General features: G+C 44.9%; 1 protein-coding gene across 1 annotated transcript in view; it reads right to left on the bottom strand.

Annotated features, from left to right (window-relative positions):
• Positions 1-9,525, bottom strand: part of LOC112613507 (zinc finger protein 888-like) — a 57,518-nt gene extending 47,993 nt beyond the window's left edge. The window contains 2 exon segments of the mRNA XM_025369098.1: positions 6,989-7,128; positions 9,482-9,525. Coding sequence (XP_025224883.1) covers positions 6,989-7,003 — 15 coding nt within the window. The 5' untranslated portion in view covers positions 7,004-7,128; positions 9,482-9,525.
• Between the last annotated feature and the right edge of the window lie 12,643 nt (positions 9,526-22,168).

The raw sequence follows: 22,168 nt of genomic DNA, 5'->3' as shown, positions 1-22,168 counted from the left end.
CACAAAGATAACAGAGAAATAAATAAAGACCATTTTATTAATAAATAAGCCTTGGACCAGAATGTGATGGGAAATAGAGGCAAACAGCTAAGAGGTTGAAAAGAGAGAAAGCAACCTCACTGTTCTATACAACCCATTAAATACGTGTTTTTGCCGGACGCGGTGGCCTACAGAATTCAAAACAATTTCCTTTTAAGAAAAAAGCCACAACTTGTACCTACCACCAACACACAATATAAGAACTGAAATACATGTTACATTCACTACCTTCTGACATATGAGGTCAAGAAAATACATAGCATTATAAGAAATGAACATTGACTAACGTCCGTGTGCAGGGGCACATGCCTGTAACTGCAGACTTTGGGAGGCTGAGATGGGTGGATCATAAGGTCAGGAGTTCGAGAGCAGCCTGGCCAACATGGTGAAACCCCGTCTCTACTAAAAATACCAAAAAAACTTAGCTAGGCATGGTGTAATCCAAGCTACCTGGGAGTGTGAGGCAGGAGTGGTTTGAACCCAGGAGGTGGAGGTTGCATTGAACCGAGATCACGCCGTTGCAATCCAGCCTGGGTGACAGTGCATGTATAAAAAGAGACAGTAAAGAGCTTGTTGCCTGTTCCTCTTTCCACCATGTCAGGGCACAGCAGGAAGATGGCTGGGCTAAACCATGAAGAAGGCTCTCACCAGGAACCAATTTGGCTGGCACCTTGCTCTTGGATTTCCCACTTTCCAAATTCATGAGAAACATATTTCTGTGTCTTAAGCCTCCCAGTTTCAGCTATTTCCTTTTTGTCTGTTTTTGAGACTGAGTCATGCTCTATCACCCAGGCTGGAGTGTAGTGGCACGGCGATTATCCTACCTCAAGTGATTCTCCCGCCTCACTCTGTAGTCTCGCTCTGTCACTTGGGCTGGAGTGCAGTGGCAAGATCTTCGCTCACTGCAACCTCCACCTCCCAGGCTCAAGAGATTCTCCTCCCTCAACCTCCCAAGTAGCTGGTATTAGAGGTGTGTGCCACAACACCCAGCTATTTTTTGTATTTTTAGTAGAGACGGGGTTTCACCATGTTGGCCAGGCTGGTCTTGAACTCATGACTAAAGTGAGCTGCCTGTCTTGGCCTCCCAAACTGGTGAGATTGCAGGTGTGTACTGCACCAGGCCCATTTTTAACATTTAGTAGATTAAATGTTTCACCATGTTGGCCAGAGTGGTCTCAAACTACTGACCTCAAGTGATCTACCCACCTGGGTGTCCTAAAGTGCTGGGATTAGAGGTGTGAGCCACCACAGCCAGCCAGTCTAAGCTATTTCTCACAGGACAATGAAATGACAGACAGGAAAAAAAGCATCTCATCATTAACATCACCGAAGGCTGACAAATCTTATTAAACAAAGGCAGGTGAGAGTCTGTACTGTAACACTTGCAATACTTGAAGCCATCTAATAGCACTAACGTGTTTTTAAAACCTTGAGACAGGCCGGGTGTGGTGGCTCATGCCTGTAATCCCAGCACTTTGGGAGGCCAAGGAGAGAGGATCACAAGATCAGGAAATTGAGACCATCGTGGATAACAAAGTGAAAACCCGGCTCTACAAAAATAAAATATATATGTATATACACACATGTATATATACTTATATATATATTCCAAGAAATAAGACTGGCGTGTTGGCACAAGCCTGTAGTGTCAACTACTCGGGAGGCTGAGGCAAGAGAATCACTTTAACCCAAGAGGTGAAAGTTGCAGTGAGCTGAGAAAGCACCTTTGCACTTCAGCCAGGGTTACAAGAGCAAAACTCCATTTCATAAATATATTAATTAATTAATTAATAAAAGGACAGATACAAAATTGGCATACATGTACCTTTTCTTCATAATGAAACTTTTTTCATATTATTTAGAATAAAAAGGCATGAAAAACACTGTATGTATATGTTAACAGAAATGCAACACACACAGAAATAATTCTGACATAAATAACAAACAGTTCTAGTGGATAAGGAGTAGGAGTAGTTTTTACAGGTTACAATTTTTTTTTTTAATGGTGCCCAGTATGCCATAAGGTTTTATGCCTACTTTAGTTCTGGAATCCCCAATGAGCTATCATAAAAAATACAGAACATCTAAACAAAGGGAACAGTGAAAGTCCAGATGCTACATCATGAAACTTTTCATCCCAAAATCAATATGGCTTCCGTGTTAGTCAAGGAACAATGGGGCTCCCAAGAGGCAACAAGAGAAAATGCAAAGATACACAAGGGCACATCCCCAGGAGGGAAGGTATCCTCACCCAGGGAGACCAGGTTCCTATAATTCTCCAGCATCACGTCTCTGTATAGAGTCCTCTGAGCAGGGTCCAGGCATTTCCACTCCTCCTGAGAGAATTTTATGGCCTAAATGTCAATAGACCATGAAATGAAAACACATTTATACCAAATAGTTCTGGGCGGAGTTCTTATCTTTACAGAAAATGAGAAGAGGAGAGAGGGGAAAGCAGGGATTTAATTGTAGTGAATGTTCTGACAAATCCGAGTAAGGGATTTCTCACCACATGATGTCTTCCCAGTTGTATTCTACTACATTTTTTGAAGAGGTCATGATACCCTCTCAGTATGAATTACTTATGTTTGTGAAAAAATACAAGCAATACATAAATAAAAAAATCAATGCAGGGTTCCCGTTATAGGAATGTTAGGAAGTTTTATTGACACACCAAGTGACATTTATCTGGATGAGCCAGAGCATGAGTGAGGTCTTCAAAGATGACAACATCCACAGCGAAAGATCAGCCAGGCATGGTGGCACATGGCTATAATCCCAGCTACATGGAAGGCTGAGGCAGGAAAATCACTTGATCACTGGAAGCAGAGGTTGCAGTGATCCGAGATTATGCCACTGCACACCAACCTGGGAAACCGAAATTCAGTCAAAAAAAAAATATTAGCCAGGCATGGTTCCAGGCACGTGTGGTCCCAGCTATTTGGGAGACTGAGGTGGGAGGATGGCTTGTTCCTGAGGGTGGAGGTTGCAGTGAGCTATGATCCTGCCACTGTGCACCAGCCTGGGCAACAAAGCAAGACCCTGTCTCAAAATAAAATAAAATACATGAAAACAAAATTACTCAAAATACAAAAATCCATTTTGTATATATATGTCCACAAAATAATAAAACCTGCACAGACTCACAAAAAGCCAGATGTTAATACAAGGGGTTGTCATTTGTCCCAGATTTTCAAAATATAAAAGATATTCAAAATATATACATATGTGTGTATACATGTATTTGTATGTATATGTGTGTGCATGTGTGGGGGGATGTGTATATACATATATAAAGATTTTAAAAATATAAAAAGTAGCAAGTTGTGTTTAACTGAAGAGGAATCTCATCTTGCTGGAAAAGGACACTTTGGCAGTTGGGGGCAGGGGGGAATCTTGTCGGATCTAAGAAAACAGGGAATGCCTCATCCTAGAGGAAGCAATCACCCTTTCACCTGCCTGACCTGGAGGAAGCTTCAGATATCTGTAGGAATGCAGGCATGTGCAGTGGCAGCCACTGTGGCACTCTTTATACAGGGAAAAATCAAAAAGGACCCAAACATTGTCATTCAGCCAATTTCCAATGCAGATGGCAAAGAGCAAGCTATCCATGTTCACTAACATGACATGTAAATTTTTACAACCAATAAGATCAAATATCAAAGTAAAATATTTACTAGAACACAAAGAAGAAAACAACAGAGGCTTGGATCTACTTGAGGGTAGAGGGTGGGAGGAAGGAGAGGAGCCAAAAAAATAACTATTGGGGGCCAGGCCAGGCGCAGTGGCTCCTGCCTGTAATCCCAGCACTTTGAGAGGCCGAGGAGGGTGGATCAACTGAGGTCAGGAGTTCAAGACCAGCCTGGCCAACATAGTGAAACCCTGTCTCCAGTAAAAAATACAAAAATTAGGGAGGTATGGCAGCAGGCACCTGTAATCCCAGCTACTTGTGAGGCTGAGGCAGGAGAATCGCTTGGACCTGGGAGGTGGAGGTTACGGTGAGCTGAGATCATGCCATTATACTCGAGCCTGAGCAACAAGAGCAAAACTCAGTCTCAAAAAATAAATAAATAAAAAATAACTATTGGGTACAGGGCTTAATACAAGAGTGATAGTCTACTACAACAAACCCTGATGATACAACTTACATAACAAAGCTTCACATATAGCCCCAAACCTAAAGTAAAAATCTAGAAATAATCTGTAGAACAAACCCCGATGACACAACTTGACATATGTAACAAAGCTTCACATGTAGCCCCAAACCTAAAGTAAAAATGTAAATATATAAAAAAAAAAATTGGCCACACACAGTGGCTCACACATGTAATCCCATCACTTTGGGGAGGTTGAGACGGGAGAATCATGAAGTCAGGAGTTCAAGACCAGCCTGGCCAAAATGGTGAAACCCCGTCTCTACTAAAAATATGAAAAAAAATTAATCGGGGGTGGTGGCACTTGACTATAATCCCAGTTATTCTGGAGGCTGAAACAGGAGAATTGCTTGAACCTGGGAGGAAGAGGTTACAGTGATCTGAGATTGCGCCACTGAACTCCAGCCTGGGCAACACAGACTTTGTATCCAAAAAAAAAAAAAGAGAGAGAGAGAGAAAAGGCCAGTAGAGGTGGCTGACACCTGTAATCCCAGCACTTCAAAGGCCGAAGTGGGCGGATCACGAGGTTAGGAAATTCAGACCATCCTGGCTAACAAGGTGAAATTCCATCTCTACTGAAATACCAAAGCATGGTACTGGCACCGTGGCACTGACCTGTAGTCCCACATACTCGGGAACCTGAGGTAGGAGAATCACTTGAACCCGGGAGGCAGAGGTTGCAGTGAGCTGAGATCATGCTGCTGTTCTCCAGCCTGGCTACAGAGTGAGACTCCATCTCAAAAAAAAAATTAAGAGAGCATGGTGGTACACACCTGGGGTCCCTGCTACTTGGGAGGCTGAGATTGGGGGATGGCTTGAGCCTGAAGGAGGTTGCAGTGAGCTAAGATCACGCCACTGTGCTCCAGTCTAATCGACAGAGCAAGACCTTGTCTCAAAATAAAATCAAATATATGAAAACAGAATACTCAAAGTATGAAAATCCATTGTGTTTATATAAGTTTGCAAAATAATAAAACATACACAGACTCACAAGAAACTAGATGTTAGTAAAAAAAAAAAGTTGTCATTTTCTCCAGTTTTTTTTTTTTTTTTTAAGACAGGGTCCTGTTCTGTCACCCAGGCTGCAGTGCAGTAATATACTCTTGGCTCACTGCAACTTCTGCCTCCTGGGTTCAAGTGGTTTTCCTGCCTCAGTCACAGAGTAACTGGGATTACCAGTGCCCGCCACCATGCCCAGCTAACTTTTGTATTTTTAGTAAAGATGGGGTTTCACCATGTTGGTCAGGTTGGTCTTGAACTCCTGACCTCAGGCGATCCACCCACCTTGGCCTCCCAAAGTGCTAGGATTACACACGTGAGTCACCAAGCTCAGCAGATTTTCAAAAAATATACATGTATATGTAAATATGTATATATATGTGTGTATGTGTGTGTATATATGTGTGTGTGTGTGTATATATATATAGTCTTAAAAATATAAAAAGTAGCAAGTTGTGTTTAGCTGAAGAGGCATCTCATCTTGCTGGAAAAGGACACTTTGGCAGTTGGGGGCAGGGGGAATCTTGTCAGATCTAAGAAAACAGGAAATGCCCCATCCTAGAGGAAGCAATCACCCTTTCAACTGCCTGACCTGGAGGAATCTTCAGATATGTGTAGGAATGCAGGCGTGCGCAGAAGGAACCACTATAGCACTCCCCATACAGGGAAAAATGGCGAAGGACCCACATGTTGTCATTCAGCCATTTTCCAATGCAGATGGCAAAGAGCAAGCTAGCCATGTTTACTAACATGACAACAGGTAAATTCACAACCAGCAGGATCAAATATCAAAGTAAAATATTTACTGGAACACAAAGAAAACAACAGACACTGGGGTCTACTTGAGTGTGGAGGGTGCAAGGAAGGAGAGGAGCAGAAAAAATAACTATTGGGGGCAGGGCACGGTGGCTCACGCCTGTAATCCCAGCACTTTGGGAGTCTGAGATGGGTGGATCACTTGAGGTCAGGAATTCAAGACCAGTCTAGCCAACATAGTGAAACCCTATCTCTACTAAAAATACAAAAATTAGCCAGGCATGGTGGGGGGCACCTGCAATCCCAGCTACTCAGAAGGCTGAGGCAGGAGAATCACTTGAACCCGGGAGGCGGAAGTTGCAGTAAGCCATGATCTGTGTATGAACTCTCCATTTTAATGAGATTTTTGGAGTCAGAAACACAGTAACTCACTCAATTACCTAAAAATGTAGTATAAAATCAGGCAGAAAACATTTCCCCTTATTGGTCTCCTTTTCTAGAATGTACCACGTACTTTGTGCTGATTAATACGTGACTTATATTGGCAGCTGCTCTAATCCTGGTCCATCCTGGATGACAGAGCAAGACTCTTGTCTCCAAAAAACAAAAAACAAAAACAAAACACAGAAAGAAAAGATTTCCTGAATTCTCAGGTACTTGCGCACATTAGTACATGACTTCTGAGGGCAGCTGGTCTAATCCAGGTCCACAGAGAGCTGACAGAGCATCCAGATGTGGTCCCTGAACAATCCCTGCTGCCCAACAGCACTGACACCACGGGACCCTCACCCCGTCTCCATCCATGTCTGGTTGTGAGCCCTTCCCAGGACCATGCCCAGTGCTGCCTCTTCCCAAGTTCATGTCACTGGGTCACAAGAGATAAAATCTAAGTGAGATGAGAGGGACTGAGGGAAGGCATGGGTGAGGGTGAGCAAACCTATCAGGCAGAACGCTTCAGACTCAGAGAAGATTCCCAACTCCAAGGCCCAGCGTTTCTGAAAGGAAGGAGACAGAACAATCCACCGAGAATATCATCTCACCTGAGGAAGAGCCATCCCTGACTCCTTTGCTTTCCTCTTCCTCTTCCGGGTTTCTTCCTCACATACCAAGAATCTTTAGAAGCCAATCCTGAATGTTAAAAATATGTTGTTTATTGCTCAGAATCAACAACCCCCTCCCCCTGTACCACAATCGCACATACAAAGAAATTGGAAGCTAACCTCTGATGCCAAGATTTATAGAATGTACACATATTATAGACAGGAATTCTAAAATTCTCAATCTCATCTGTATTTTTCTTTTTTTTTTTTTTTTGAGATGGAGTCTCACTCTGTCGCCCAGGCTGGAGTGCAGTGGCGCGATCTCGGCTCACTGCAAGCTCCGCCTCCCGGGTTCACGCCATTCTCCTGCCTCAGCCTCCCGAGTAGCTGGGACGACAGGTGCCTGCCATTACGCCCGGCTAATTTTTTGTATTTTTAGTAGAGCCGGGGTTTCACCGTGTCTGCCAGGGTGGTCTTGATCTCCTGACCTCATGATCCGCCCGCCTCGGCCTCCCAAAGTGCTGAGATTACAGGCGTGAGCCACCGCGCCCGGCCTCATCTGTATAATTTAAACAAGTTTAACTTATTAGATTATATACACGGAAGTCAACATGTCACAACTAATCATATTCAATGAACTCACCCACTCATCTGAACCCAAAGTCGCCTACCCCTTTTTTTCTTTTGAGACAGGGTCTCGATCTGCTGACCAGGCTGGAGGTCTCGCTGTGTTGACCAGGCTGGAGTGCAGTGGCATGATCTCCGCTCATTGCAGCCTGGACCCCCTGGGGTCAATTGATTCTCCTGCCTCAGCCTCCAGAGTAGCTGGGATTACAGGTGAGTACCATCAACCCCAGTTAATTTTTTTATTTTTCGCAGACATGAGTGTCTCATTAGACTGCCCAGACTGGCCTCAAACTCCTGGACTCAAGGAATCCTCTTGCCTCAGTCTCCTAAATTGCTAGGATTACAGGCGTGAACCACTGCGCCCAGCCCCTTTCTTCATTACTGTGCTTCCCTCCCTAATTCTGTACATATCTCTCATTCTCCCCTTCTATGTTCGTTTTTCTTTTTCCCGGGGATTCTGCTCCATATTTTGTACATTTCTCTTCTCCTGTTGTTTATCTCCTTCTTCCCTCTATTCCTTCTCTTGCCCCTCCTCTGCTCCATTCTCGCAACTTTTTTAACCTCTTGTTGCTCCTTCTCCCCAATCTTTAGATCGTCCTCAATCTCCATCTATTTCTGCCTCTTCTCCCATCTCTGCTCCTCCTCTGCTCTCCCTGTTAAATTCTGTCTTCCCTGTTATACCCCCTGTCCCCGCTCTCTGGCACCCCAGATCCCCAGGTGTCCTCCCTGCTGTGATTCTCCCTCTGTTCTCCTTGCCACCAGCACCACTGTGCTCTGTCTGCCCTGGCTCCAAATCCCTCCTCTCCCTCACTCTGATGAGCCTCCCTATTTCCTGCCCCTCTCCCTACATTGCTGTTCTTCATCTCTCTGTACGTTTAGTTTTTCTCTACACTTCTCCAGTTGTTTTTCTCCTTTTGCTTTCTTATCTTTTTTTCACTTTTGCTGTCTCTTGGCAAATCCCTCACCCATCCTCTACTTTGCCATCGGTTATGGGTCTTTTTCATTCTTCTTTCCTCTGTCTCAGGTTTTCTATGGCTCTCTGACTCCCTCTTTCTGTCTCCTGATCCCTTTGGCCCACACAATCACAGGAGAATTTAGAGTAAGACGCCTGCATCCCTGAGAAGTGCATTTTCCAGGGTCTAGAGCTGGGCAGGCAAGAGCACCCGTGTCACAGGACAGGCCCTGGGCACCCCGCGGGCTCAGGGGAAGCGGTGACTAGGAGTAGAGACCTGCGGAGCACCAGGGCCCCGCACGAGGAAGGAGGTGGGGGGCGACGGCGCCTTAAGACAAGGATAAGAGCCGGGCGCGGTGGCTCAAGCCTGTAATCCCAGCACTTTGGGAGGCCGAGATGGGCGGATCACGAGGTCAGGAGATCGAGACCATCCTGGCTAACATGGTGAAACCCCGTCTCTACTAAGAAATACAAAAAATAGCCGGGCGAGGTGGCAGCGCCTGTAGTCCCAGCTACTCGGGAGGCTGAGTCCGGAGAATGGCGTGAACCCGGGAGGCGGAGCTTGCAGTGAGCTGAGATCCGGCCACTGCACTCCAGCCTGGGCGACAGCGCGAGACTCCGTCTCAAAAAAAAAAAAAAAAAAAGACAAGGATAAGAGCTGCAGGATCCCAGGACCAGGCAGAGGACGCCGCCTCCCCGGGGCTGGGGCCGCCGCGCTGCGCTACAGGGGCCGACTAGGGCGAGGGTGGGAGGGGCCCAGGGTGAGAATCTGCCTCCCGGGTGAGGACTTTGAAAAGCACGGGGCAGGAGGAGTCAGAAAAAGTTTTGAGCAGGAAAACTACCAGACAGGAAGTGTACAGAAGCACCCGGGACCTGGGAAGCGCAGACCTAATACAAGACAGAGAGAAACTCACGCGCCGGCGGTGGGACCTTCCCTCCACGTGATCTGCTTCCGGGTTTGCGCAAATCTGCGCAGGCAGAACAGAAGCCAGGCCTGGGCGGGACCCGCGAGGAGGTGAGCCGGGCCTGAGGGAGGTAGGGGTGGGGCGCGAGGCGGAGAGACCTTGCTCTTTAGAACCAGCAGCGGGAGGGGCCTGGGCGGGACCTGTGCGTCTCTCCGCGTCGCTCCCAGAGCCCCTGTTTTTCAGGTTTCGGGGGCGAGACCAGCCAGGAAGGCTGAGGCATAATTCAAAAGCCCTGGAATTGTCTGGAACAGGGATGCAAACTAGAATGTGAAATGCAAAGCCCTGCCTGGGTAGAACCTACGATTTCATGCTGACGGCCCACAGAACAGAATAGAAATCCTCTCCCTTTCTATTCTGCATTCACTGGGGAGGGAGAGTCCACCCTGTGCTCAGCTTCAGAGACTCCCCTAGGGCCTCTGCCTGGGATGCGGGATGAGTGCTCAGTCCAGGGAGGAGTGAGGTCACCACCTGCTGCTTAAACACGGCAAGGATTGGCCGTAATCGCTTAATCCTGAAAGTCCTGAGAGGACATGGGAAGCGTAGTCAAGCACACACCACCATGATGGAGAAAATAAGAGAGGGGATGTCAGGCCTCTGAGCCCAAGCCAAGCCCTCGCATCCCCTGTGACTTGCACTTATATGCCCAGATGGCCTGAAGTAACTGAAGAATCACAAAAGAAGTGCAAATGCCCCGCCTGGCCTTAACTGATGACATTCCACCACAAAAGAAGTGAAAACGGCCAGTCCTTGCCTTAAGCGATATTATCTTGTGAAATTCCTTTTCCTGGCTCATCCTGGTTCAAAAAGCTCCCCAACTGAGCACCTTGTGACACCCCCACTCCTGCCTGCCAGAGAACAACCCCCCCTTGACTGTAATTTTCCTTTACCTACCCAAATCCTATAAAACGGCCCCACCCTTATCTCCCTTCGCTCTCTTTTTGGACTCAGCCCGCCTGCACCCAGGTGAAATAAACAGTATTCAAGAGGATATAAAAAGGATTACAGATACTCAAGTGCCACTTATTTCTGAGATGCAAGGATGGTTCAACATATTCAAGCAAATCAATGTGATATTCTATTGCAGGAAATCAGGGACCCTGAAAAGAGGGACCAGCTGAAGCTGCAGCAGAAAAACATAGATTGTGAAGATTTCATGGGCATTTATTAGTTCCCCAAATTAACACTTTCATAATTTCTTACACCTATCTTTACTATAGTCTCCGAACATAAATTGTGAAAAATTCATGAACACTTATCACTTCCCCAATCAAAACTCTTGTGATTTCCTATGCCTGTTTTTACTTCAATCTCTTAATCCCGTCATCTTTGTAAACTCAGGAGCATGAATGTCGACTCAGGACCCTGTGATGATTGTGTTAACTGCACAAATTGTAGAGCATGTGTGTTTGAACAATGTGAAATCTGGGCACCTTGAAAAAAGAACAGGATAATGGCAATCTTCAGGGAACAAGGGAGATAAGACGTGGAGTCTGACTGCCAGTGAGCCAGTGGAAGAGAGCCATATTTCTCATCTGGTACCAAGGCTGATGTGCAGTGGCACAATCATGGCTCACAGGAGCCGTGACCTTTCAGGCTCAAGCCATCCTCTCTACTTAGCCTCCCAAGTAGCTGGGACTACAGGTGTGCATCACTATGTGTGGCTTTTAAATTTCCTATAGAAACTGGGTATTGCTATGTTGCCCAGGCTGTTCTCAAACTCCTAGACTCAAGTGATCCTCCCACTTTAACCTCCCAATATACTGGGATTACAGGCATGAGTCTCTGTGTCCAGCTGTATGCATAAAATGTTCTGGTAGATTTTTTTTCCCTCAAGATGGAGTCTTGCTCTGTCACCCAGGCTGGAGTGCAGTGGTGCAATCTCACATCACTGCAACCTCCACCTCTCGAGTTCAAGCAATTCTCCTGCCTCAGCCTCCCTAGTAGCTAGGACTACAGGAGTACACCACCATATTCAGCTAATTTTTGTATTTTCAGTAGAGATGGGGTTTCACCATGTTTGTCAGGCTGGATTCAAACTCCTCACATTGTGATCCTCCCGCCTCAGCCTCCTAAAGTGCTGGGATTACAGGTGTGAGCCACCGCACCCAGCCTGATTTATTATTATTATTGTTACTTAATTTGAGATGGAGTCTCCCTCTGTCTCCCAGGCTGGAGTGCAGTGGCACAATCTCGGCTCACTGCAACCTCTGCCTCCCAGTTTCAAGTGATTTTCCTGCCTCAGTCTCCCAAGTAGCTGGGATTACAGGTGCCTGCTACCATGTTGGGGTAATTTTTGTATTTTTTTAGTAGAGACAGGGTTTCACCATGTTGGCCAGGCTGGTCTTGAACTCCTGACCTCAAGTGATCCACCTGCCTCAGCCTTCCAAAGTGCTGCGAATACAGGCAGTGTGAGCCACTGCGCCCAGGCATAATTTGTTTTAAGACTTAGTGGAAAAAAAATCAAACTATATTTTCCTCTGTCTGGTCTCACACCACAAAAGAATAAACACAGAAAACTTCTGTGACCAAATGTGGGTTTTTTCCTCCACCAATAAGCAAGCAATCAATTCTGCAGTGTCTACTGGCTGAGTGCCCTTGAATTCAATTCTGACACTATGTACCTGGAGGTAGCATCAAATCCTACAGGTTGAGGGCTCAGTTCCCAAGATTGCAAATAGACTAGTAGCAAGTCCAGGCCTCCAGAACTTCTGACCAACTGACTTCAAGTTGGGTTCCCATGACTCCCACTTTGAGATTGATCAATTTGCTAGACAGGCTCACAGAACTCAGAGTAACACTTAAATGTGCAGGTTTATTGTAAAAGATATTACAAAGGATGCAAGTGAACAGCCAGATGGAGAGATACATAAGGTGAGGTCTGGAGGGGTCCCAAGCACATGAGCTTCTGTCCCCTAAAGTTGGCTTGTGCCACTCTCCTCCTGGCACGTGGAGGAGTTCTCATTCATCTTACTGTTAGTTTTCATGTGTTCAGCCTTCCAAAACTCTCTAAACCTAGTCCTTTTGGGTTTTTATGGAAGTGTATTACATAGACATTACTGAAATATGGACAAATGTGTCAAAATGTGATTCTAGAGTGTATGATCTAAACCCTGTAAGGCCCATCTTTTCAGATTCTCCTTGACCTCTTCTGGGCAGGATTTTTTTTTTTTTTTTTTTTTTTTGTATTTTTTTAGTAGAGACGGGGTTTCACCGTGTTAGCCAGGATGGTCTCGATCTCCTGACCTTGTGATTCGCCCGTCTCGGCCTCCCAAAGTGCTAGGATTACAGGCTTGAGCCACCGCGCCCGGCCTGGGCAGGATTTTTTCCTCCAGGCTATGGGGCAGAACCCTGTCTGGAATGAGGGTCTTGTGACTCACCATTAGAAAAACAGGAACAGGCCAAACGTGGTGGCTCACACCTGTAATCCCAGAACTTTAGGAGGCCAAGATGGGTGAGATTGCTTGAGCTCAAGAGTTCAAACCAGCCTGGATGACATGGCAAAACCCCATCTTTACTAAGAATACAAAAACTAGGCAGATGTGGTGGGTCATGTCTGTAATCCCAGGTACTCAGGAGGCTGAGGCAGGAAAATTGCTTGAACCTCATAGGCAGAGGTTGTAGTGAGCTGAAATCACACCACTGCACCCCAGCCTACATGACAGGGTAGGACTGTCTCAAAAAAAAAAAAAAAAAAGAAGGCCAAGTATGGTCACTCATGCCTATAATCACAGCACTTTGGGAGGCCAAGGTAGGTGGATCACAAGAGGTCAGGTGTTCGAGACCAGCCTGACCAACATGAAGAAACCCCATCTCTACTAAAAATACAAAATTAGGCAGGCGTGGTGGCACATGTCTGTAATCCCAGCTACTCGGGAGGCTGAGGCAGGAGAATCGCTTGAAGCTGGAAGGCGGAGGTTGTGGTGAGCCGAGATCATGCCATTGCCCTCCAGCCTGGACAAGAACGAAACTCCAAAAATAAATAAATAAATAAATAAATAAAATAAAATAAAAGGCCGAGAGGGGTGGCTCAAGCCTGTAATCCCAGCACTTTGGGAGGCCCAGATGGGCGGATCACGAGGTCAGGAGATCGAGACCATCCTGGCTAACACGGTGAAACCCCATCTCTAATAAAAAATACAAAAAAACTAGCCAGGTGAGGTGGCGGGCGCCTGTAGTCCCAGCTACTCGGAAGGCTGAGGCAGGAGAATGGTGTAAACCCAGGAGGCGGAGCTTGCAGTGAGCTGAGATCCGGCCACTGCACTCCAGCCTGGGCGACAGAGCAAGACTCCGTCTCAGAAAAAAAAAAGAAAAGAAAAGAAAAGAAAAGAAAGGAAAAGAGAAAGAAAAGCAGAAGCAGGTTAAATTCCTGTCTTGAGCAACGGGTCAGAGAGAGAGGTTCTGTTTCCTGCGGCCTTCTTTTGAGGCATAAAGCACCACAACACTATAACACGTGACTATAAGAAGGGCTGTGGGAACTATGAGTCAGGAATCATGGATAAAAACCTCCACACATGCACACACACACATCATAATATCACAAGGACACATTGTATTTTCTATGATATATTTTCAATTTTCTCAACATAATCTGTGCATATTACTTAAACTTCCCTTTCTGTTTGTTGGAACAAATGCTATTTCTAATCATTGTGTTTTCTCTCTAGAGTCCATGTCCATCTTGGTTTAACAAATTAATTTTTAAAAGATCTCCTAGTATTTTACGGGAAATTTAGCCCATTTATTGCACTTCATGGACTTCTCCACTATTTTTTTTATATTACCTGTGTTTTCTGCAAAATTTCTGAAGTTCTGGAAATTACATTCTTAACAAATGAAGATGCTTTGTTCCCAATCTTTCCTTCTATCTGAATTTCCTGTAATGTTCACCTGGTCCGTGTTAATCTACACCCCGGCACTTTCCTGCTGTTCTCTGGCTCTTATTAGCTGCTTATGTTGCTGATGAACTAGTCCATGGGTCTCCACACCATTGCCAGGAAACATTTCTGCACTGTGCTGATACTGACAATGCAGTCAGTGCAAGCCATTTCACTATGGACCATTTACCTATTTTCTCCATAAGGTTATATGTGTTCTTCTGGTGATAATTATGAAATCAAATGTATTAGTTTTAGATAAATGTACATAACTTCCATTCATTCACAGTCACAACTATACATCTACTAATCTGTAAAGTAGTGGACCCCTGATGTTATGACCCTTTTGTTTGTGAAATGTGTGTTATAGTGTTTTACATTGCATGAGCTTAGCGGAGTTTAAATAGATCATTTTTTACTGTTTTTTTGAGTTTAGATTTAATTGATTACCAGGCATATTTAAGCTCACTTCCTTCCCAATTTGAGTTCCCCCCTCCAATTTCTGTTCTCTTGGTATGCATTTGAGCATTTTTAGATATCTCACGTAAGTGGAATCATACAGTATTTGTCTTTTTATGCTGGCTTATTTCACTTAGCATTGTGTTTTCCAGGTTTATTTATTTTGTAGTGTATTAGTGCACTTTCATACTGCTATGAAGAAATACCCAAGACTGGGTAATTTATAAAGAAAAAGAGGTTTTCCACATGGCTTGGGAGGCCTCACAATCATGGCAGAAGGCAAAGGTAGAGCAAAGGCATGCCTTACCTGGTGGCAGGCAAGAGAGCATGTATAGGGGAACTCCCCTTTATAAAACCATCAGATATCATGAGACTTATTTACTATCATGACAACAGCATGAGAAAAACACACCCCCATGATTCAATTACCTCTCACCAGGTCCCTCCCATGACACTTGGGGATTACAGGAGCTACAATTCAAGATGAGATTTGGGTGGGAAAACAGCCAAACCATATTATTCCATCCCTGGCCCCTCCCAAATCTCATGTCTTCACACTTCAAAAACTAATCATACTGGCCAGGCACAATGGCTCATGCCTATAATCCCAGCACTTTGGGAGGCCAAGATGGGTGGATCATGAGGTCAGGAGATTGAGACCATCCTAGCTAACACAGTGAAACCCGGTTTCTACTAAAAATACAAAAAATAAGCTGGGTGTGGTGGCACACACCTATAGTCCCAGCTACTTGGGAGGCTGAGGCAGAATTGCTTGAACCCAGGAGGCGAAGGTTAGTGAGCCGAGATCACGTGATTGCACTCCAGCTGGGTGACAGAGTGAGAGTCTGTCTCAAAAAAAAAAAAAAAAATCAAACTAATCATGCCTTCCCAACAGTCCCCCAAAGTCTTATTTCAGCATTAGCTGAAAAGTTCACAAAGTCTCATCTGAGACAAGGCAAGTCCCTTCCACCTATGAGCCTATAAAATCAAAAGCAAGTTGGTTACTTCCTAGATACAATGGGAAGTATAGGCATTGGGTAAATACACCTATTCCAAATGAGAAAAAATGGTTCAAACAAAGGGGCTACAAGCTGCGTGCAAGTCCAAAATCCAGTGGTACAGTCAAATCTTAAAGCTACAAAATGATTTCCTGTGGTTTTGCAGGGTACAACCCCACTCCTGGCTGCCTTCATGGGCTGGCATTGAGTATCTGTGGCTTTTCCAGGTGCCCAGTGCAAACTGTTAATAGATCTAACGTTCCAGGGTCTGGAGGACAGTGGCCCTCTTCTCACAGCTCCCCTAGGCAGTGCCCAGTGGGGACTCTGCATGGGGGCTCCCACCCCATATTTCTCTTCTACATTGCCCTAGCAGAGGTTCTCTAGGAGGGTTCTGCTCCCATAGCAAACTTGTGCCTGGACATCCTGGCATTTCCATACACCCTCTGACATCTAGGTAGAAATTCTCAAACCTCATTTCTTGACTTCTGTGCAACCACAGGCTGAATACCATGTGTAATCTGCAAAGACTTCGGGCTTGCACCATCTGAAGGAATAGCCTGAGCTCTACACTGGTCCCATTTAGCCATGGCTGGGACACAGGGCACCAAGTCCAAAGACTGCACAAAGCAGCAAGATCCTGGGCCCAACCCATGAAATAATTTTTTCTTCCTAAGCCTCCCAGTCTGTGATAGGAGCGGTTGTTGTAAAAACCTCTGACATGCCCTGGAGACATTTTCCGCATTTCTTGGTGATTAACATTTGGGTCCTCATTATTTATGCAAATTTGTGCAGCAGGCTTGTGTTTCTACTCATGAGTTTTTTTCTATCACATTGCTAGACTGCAAATTTTCCAAACTTTTATTATGCTCTGCTTCCCTTTTAAACATAAGTTTCAATTTCAAACCATATCTTTGAGAATGAATAAAACTGAATGCTTTTTTTTTTTTTTTTTTTTGAGACGGAGTCTGGCTCTGTCGCCCAGGCTGGAGTGCAGTGGCCGGATCTCAGCTCACTGCAAGCTCCGCCTCCTGGGTTCACACCATTCTCCGGCCTCAGCCTCCCGAGTAGCTGGGACTACAGGCGCTGCCACCTCGCCCGGCTATTTTTTGTATTTCTTAGTAGAGACGGGGTTTCACCGTGTTAGCCAGGATGGTCTCGATCTCCTGACCTCGTGATCCGCCCATCTCGGCCTCCCAAAGTGCTGGGATTACAGGCTTGAGCCACCGCGCCCGGCCTGAATGCTTTTAAGAACACCAAATTCACATATTGAAAGCTTTGCTGCTTAGAAATTTCTTCTGCCACCTACCAAAATCCTCTCTCTCAGGTTCAAAATTTCACAGATAAACAGGACAGGGACAAAATGCTGCCAGTCCCTTTGTTAAACCATAGCAAGAATAACCTTTGTTCCAGTTCCCAATAAGATCCCGATCAACATCTGAGACCACCTCAGCCTGGAGTTCTCTGTCTATATCACTATCAGCATTTTGGTCAAAACCATTCAACAAGTCTCTAGGAAGCTCCAAACTTTCCCACATTTTCCTGTCTTCTGAGCCTTCCAAAGTGTTCCAGCCTCTGCCTTTTACTGAGTTCCAAAGTTGCTTCCACATTTTCAGGTATTTTTATTTTTCATTTTTAATTTTTTTAGATGGAGACTCACTCTGTCACCTAGGCTGGAGTGCAGTGGTATGATCTCGGCTCACTGCAACCTCCACCTCCCAGGTTCAAGCAATTCTCCTGCCTCAGCCTCCAAAGTAGCTGGGACTACAGGCACACACTACCACACCCGGTTAATTTTTTCAGGTATCTTAATAGCAGTATCCCACTCCTGGAAACAATTTACTGTATTAGTCCATTTTCTTTTTATTTTTTATTTTTTTTGAGACGGAGTCTGGCTCTGTCGCCCAGGCTGGAGTGCAGTGGCCGGATCTCAGCTCACTGCAAGCTCCGCCTCCCAGGTTCCCGCCATTCTCCTGCCTCAGCCTCCCGAGTAGCTGGGACTACAGGCGCCCGCCACCGCGCCCGGCTAGTTTTTTTGTATTTTTAAGTAGAGACGGGGTTTCACCGTGTTAGCCAGGATGGTCTTGATCTCCTGACCTCGTGATCCGCCCGTCTCGGCCTCCCAAAGTGCTGGGATTACAGGCTTGAGCCACCGCGCCCGGCCTATTAGTCCATTTTCATACTGTTATGAAGAAATACCTGAGACTGGATGATCTATAAAGAAAAAGAGGTCTAATGGACTCACCATTCCACATGGCTGGGGAGGCTACGCAATCATGGTGGAAAGTGAAGAAGGGGCAAAGGCATATCTTACATGGTAGCAGGAAAGAGAGCATGTGCAGGGGAACTGCCTTTTATAAAACCATCAGATGTTGTGAGACTTATTCACTATCATGAGAACAACACAGGAAAAACTCATCACCATGATTCAGTTACCTCCCACTGGGCCCCTCCCATGACAGGTGGGGATTATGGGAGCTACAATTCAAGATGAGATTTGGGTGAGGACATAGCCAAACCATATCATTTAGCATATAAACAAATTTCTAGCCAGGCATGGTTGCTCATGCCTGTAATCCAAGTACTTTGAGAGGCTGAGGCAGGCAGATCACTTGAGGTTAAGAGTTCAAGACCAGCCTGGCCAACAAGATGAAGCCCCCACCTCTACCAAAAATGCTAAAAATTAGCTGAGCATGATGGCACATGTCTGTAATTGCAGTTACTCGGGAGGTTTAGGCATGAGAATCACTTGAACACGGGAGGTGGAGGTTGGAGTGAGCTGAGATCATGCCATTTAATTCCACGCTGGGCAGCAGACCCAGACTTCATCTCAAAAACAAATTTATATCTATATATATATTACAGACAGACACAAGCACACACACACATATACATATGCGTGTATACATTTTTTAAAATTTTTTTTAAAATTTTTTAAAAATACAAGATCTCACACTGTTGCCCAGGCTGCAGTGCAGAGGCATAATTAGAGCTCTTTGCAGGCTTCCAAGTAGCCAGGACTACAGGGGCAGGATAACATGCACAGCGTATTTTAAAATTTTTTACAGAGACACGGTTGTCCTGTGTTGCCCAGGCAGGTCTCAAATCCCTAGTCTCAGGTGATCCTCCCATCTCATCCTCCCAAAGTGCTGGGATTACAGGCATGAGACATCAAACGTGACTTAATTTCCATAGTTTTGGACCAAATAATGGTTTTATGTATATAATACATTTTGTTTCTCCATTAATCTTTTCGTGAACATCTAGCTTGTTTCTACCTGTTTCTTATTTTGAATACTGCTGCAATGAACATGGGTCTCTAAATGTCTTAAGGATACTGCCTTGAATTTTGTGTATAGACCCAGATGAGGAATTATCGGCTATACTGGTCATTCAATTTTGAATTATTTGAAAAAATGTCCTACTTCTTTCCATAATTGCGTCCTTTTACATTACCACCAACAGTACACAAGTCTCCTATTTCTCCACATTCTTGCCAACACTTGTGAATTTCTGTTTTTGTTTGCTTGGGGTTTTTTGTTCCCTACATTAAACGTTCTTCATGGGTACAAATGATATCTCATATTATGCTTTTCATTTATATTTTTCTTTTCTTTTCTTTTTTTGAGACGGAGCCTTGCTTTGTTGCCCAGGCTGGAGTGTGATGGTGTGATCTCGGCTTACTGCAACCTCTGCCTCCTGGGTTCAAGTGATTCTCCTGTCTCAGTCTCCTGGATAGTTGGGATTACAGGCACCCATAACCATGCCTGGCTAATTTTTGTATTTTTAGTAGAGACGGGATTTTGCCATGTTTGTCAGGGTGGTCTCAAAATCCTGATTTCAGGTGATCCACCTGCCTTGGCCACCCAAAGTGTTGGGATTACAGGCATGAACCACTGCGTCTGGCCTCCTTTTTCTTTTTTGTAAGATGAAGTCTCACTCTGTCACCTGGGCTGGAGTGCAGTGGTGCTATCTGGGCTCACTGCAATTTCAGCTTCCTGGGACTAAGTGATTCTCATAACTCAATCTCTGGAGTAGCTGGGATTACAGGCACCCACCACCATGCCCAGCTAATTTTTGTATTTTTAGTAGAGACAGGGTTTCACCATGTTGGCCACGCTGGTCTCAAATTCCTGACCTCAAGTAATCCACGCACTTTAGCCTCCCAAAGTGCTGGGATTACAGGCATGAGCCACCCTGCCTGCCTGACTACTTGCATTTTTCTAATGATTAGTGATATTTGACATCTTTTCATTTGGTTGTTTATTTGTGTGTGGTTTTTTTTTTTTTTTTTTTTTGAGACGGGGTCTCGCTCTGTCGCCCAGGGTGGAGTGCAGTGGCCGGATCTCAGCTCACTGCAAGCTCCGCCTCCTGGGTTCCCGCCATTCTCCTGCCTCAGCCTCCCGAGTAGCTGGGACTACAGGCGCCCGCCACCGCGCCCGGCTAGTTTTTTGTATTTTTTAGTAGAGACGGGGTTTCACCGTATTAGCCAGGATGGTCTCGATCTCCTGACCTCGTGATCCACCCGTCTCGGCCTCCCAAAGTGCTGGGATTACAGGCTTGAGCCACCGCGCCCGGCCCTGGTTGTTTATTTGTATATCACCTCCAGAGAAAGTTATTTCTATTTCCTCTTTTTTTTTTTTTTTAATGCTGAAGGAGATAATTGCTCTGCCACTCAGGCTGGAGTGTGGTGGCATAATCTCAGATCATTTCAACCTCCACCTCCTGGGTTCAAGTGATTCTCCTGTCTCAGACTCCTGAGTAGCTAGGATTATCAACGTGTGCCACTACACCCAGCTAAGTTTTGTATTTTTAGTAGAGATGGGGTTTCACCATATTTGCTAGTCTGGTCTTAAACCCCTGGCCTCAAGTGATCTGCCTGCCTCAGCCTCCCAAAGTGTTGGGGTTACAAGCATCAGCCACCATGCCCAGCCCTTTCCCTATTAATCAGATTGTTTGTTTATTTTTTTATTTTTAGGAGTTATTTATTTATTTAGAGATGGAGTCTCACCCTGTCGCCCAAACTGGAATATGGTGATGCAATCTTGGCTCACTGAAGCTTCCACCTCCCAGGTTCATGCAATTCTCCTGTCTCAGCCTCCTGAGTAGATGGGATTACAGGCACTTGCCACCACGCCCTGATAATTTTTGTATTTTTAGTAGACATGGTGTTTCACCATGTTGTTCAGGCTGTTCTTGAACTCCTGACCTCGTGATCTGCCCAACTCAGTCTCCCAAAGTGCTGGAATTACAAGCGTGAGCCACCATGCCCAGACTGAGTTATTCATATATAATCTAGATATTATCATATCAGAGATATGATTTGCTAATATTTTGTCATGTATCCTGCATTTTCTTTTTATTCCTGTAATTGTTTTTTGCTCTTGTTTTGAGATGAAGTCTTGCTCTGTCACCAAGGTGGAGTGCAGTGGTGCAATCTCGGCTCACGGCAAACTCCAACTCCCTGTTTCAAGTGATTCTCCTGCCTCAGCCTCCTGAGTAGTTGAAATTACAGGCACATGCCACCATGCCCAGCTAATTTTTGTATTTTTAGTAGAGATGGGTTTTCACCATGTTGGCTAGGATGGTCTCGATCTCCTGACCTTGTGATCCATCCACTTCAGCGTCCCAAAGTGCTGGGATTATGGGCATGAGCCATTGCACCCGGCTGTAATTGTTTTTTTTAGAACCATAATAGTTGTCAGTTTTATTGTGCATTTTATGTATTCTTAACTATTTTTTGTGCTTTTGGTGTTATATCCAGGAAAGCGTTATTGAATCTAATTTCATGATGCTTTTTACTTGTGATTTCTTCTAAGAGTTTTATAGTTTTAGGTCATGAATTCACTTTAAGTTACTTCTTGCACATGATGTAAAGTAAGGGTTCATCTTCATTCCTTTGCATGTGGACATCAAATTTCTTCTGTATTATTTATTTGAAGAGACTGTCTTTTTCCCATTGCATAGTCTTAGCACCCATATTGAACATCATTTGACCATATATTTGAAGGTTTGTTTGTGGCCTCTCCATTCTCTGTTGCCTTATACATATGTCTTTATGGCAATACTGTTTTGTTTTGATTAAGGTACCTTGGTAACAAGTTTCATAATCATGCAATGTAACAACACCTCCAGCTTATTTATTTCAACTTTGTTTTGCGATTGAAGCTGTTATGTAATTTTATATTAATTTTAGGATGAATCATGTGGAAAACTTCACTGGTATTTTGCTCAGAATTTCACTCAATCTGTAGCTTTCTTTGGGTATTACTGTCATCTTAACTTTAAGTCCTCCAAACCATAAACAT

Source organism: Theropithecus gelada, chromosome 19, assembly GCF_003255815.1.
Source record: "Theropithecus gelada isolate Dixy chromosome 19, Tgel_1.0, whole genome shotgun sequence".
NCBI classification, from domain to species: Eukaryota; Metazoa; Chordata; class Mammalia; order Primates; family Cercopithecidae; genus Theropithecus; species Theropithecus gelada.
This window is presented reverse-complemented; position numbering and strand designations above follow the sequence as displayed.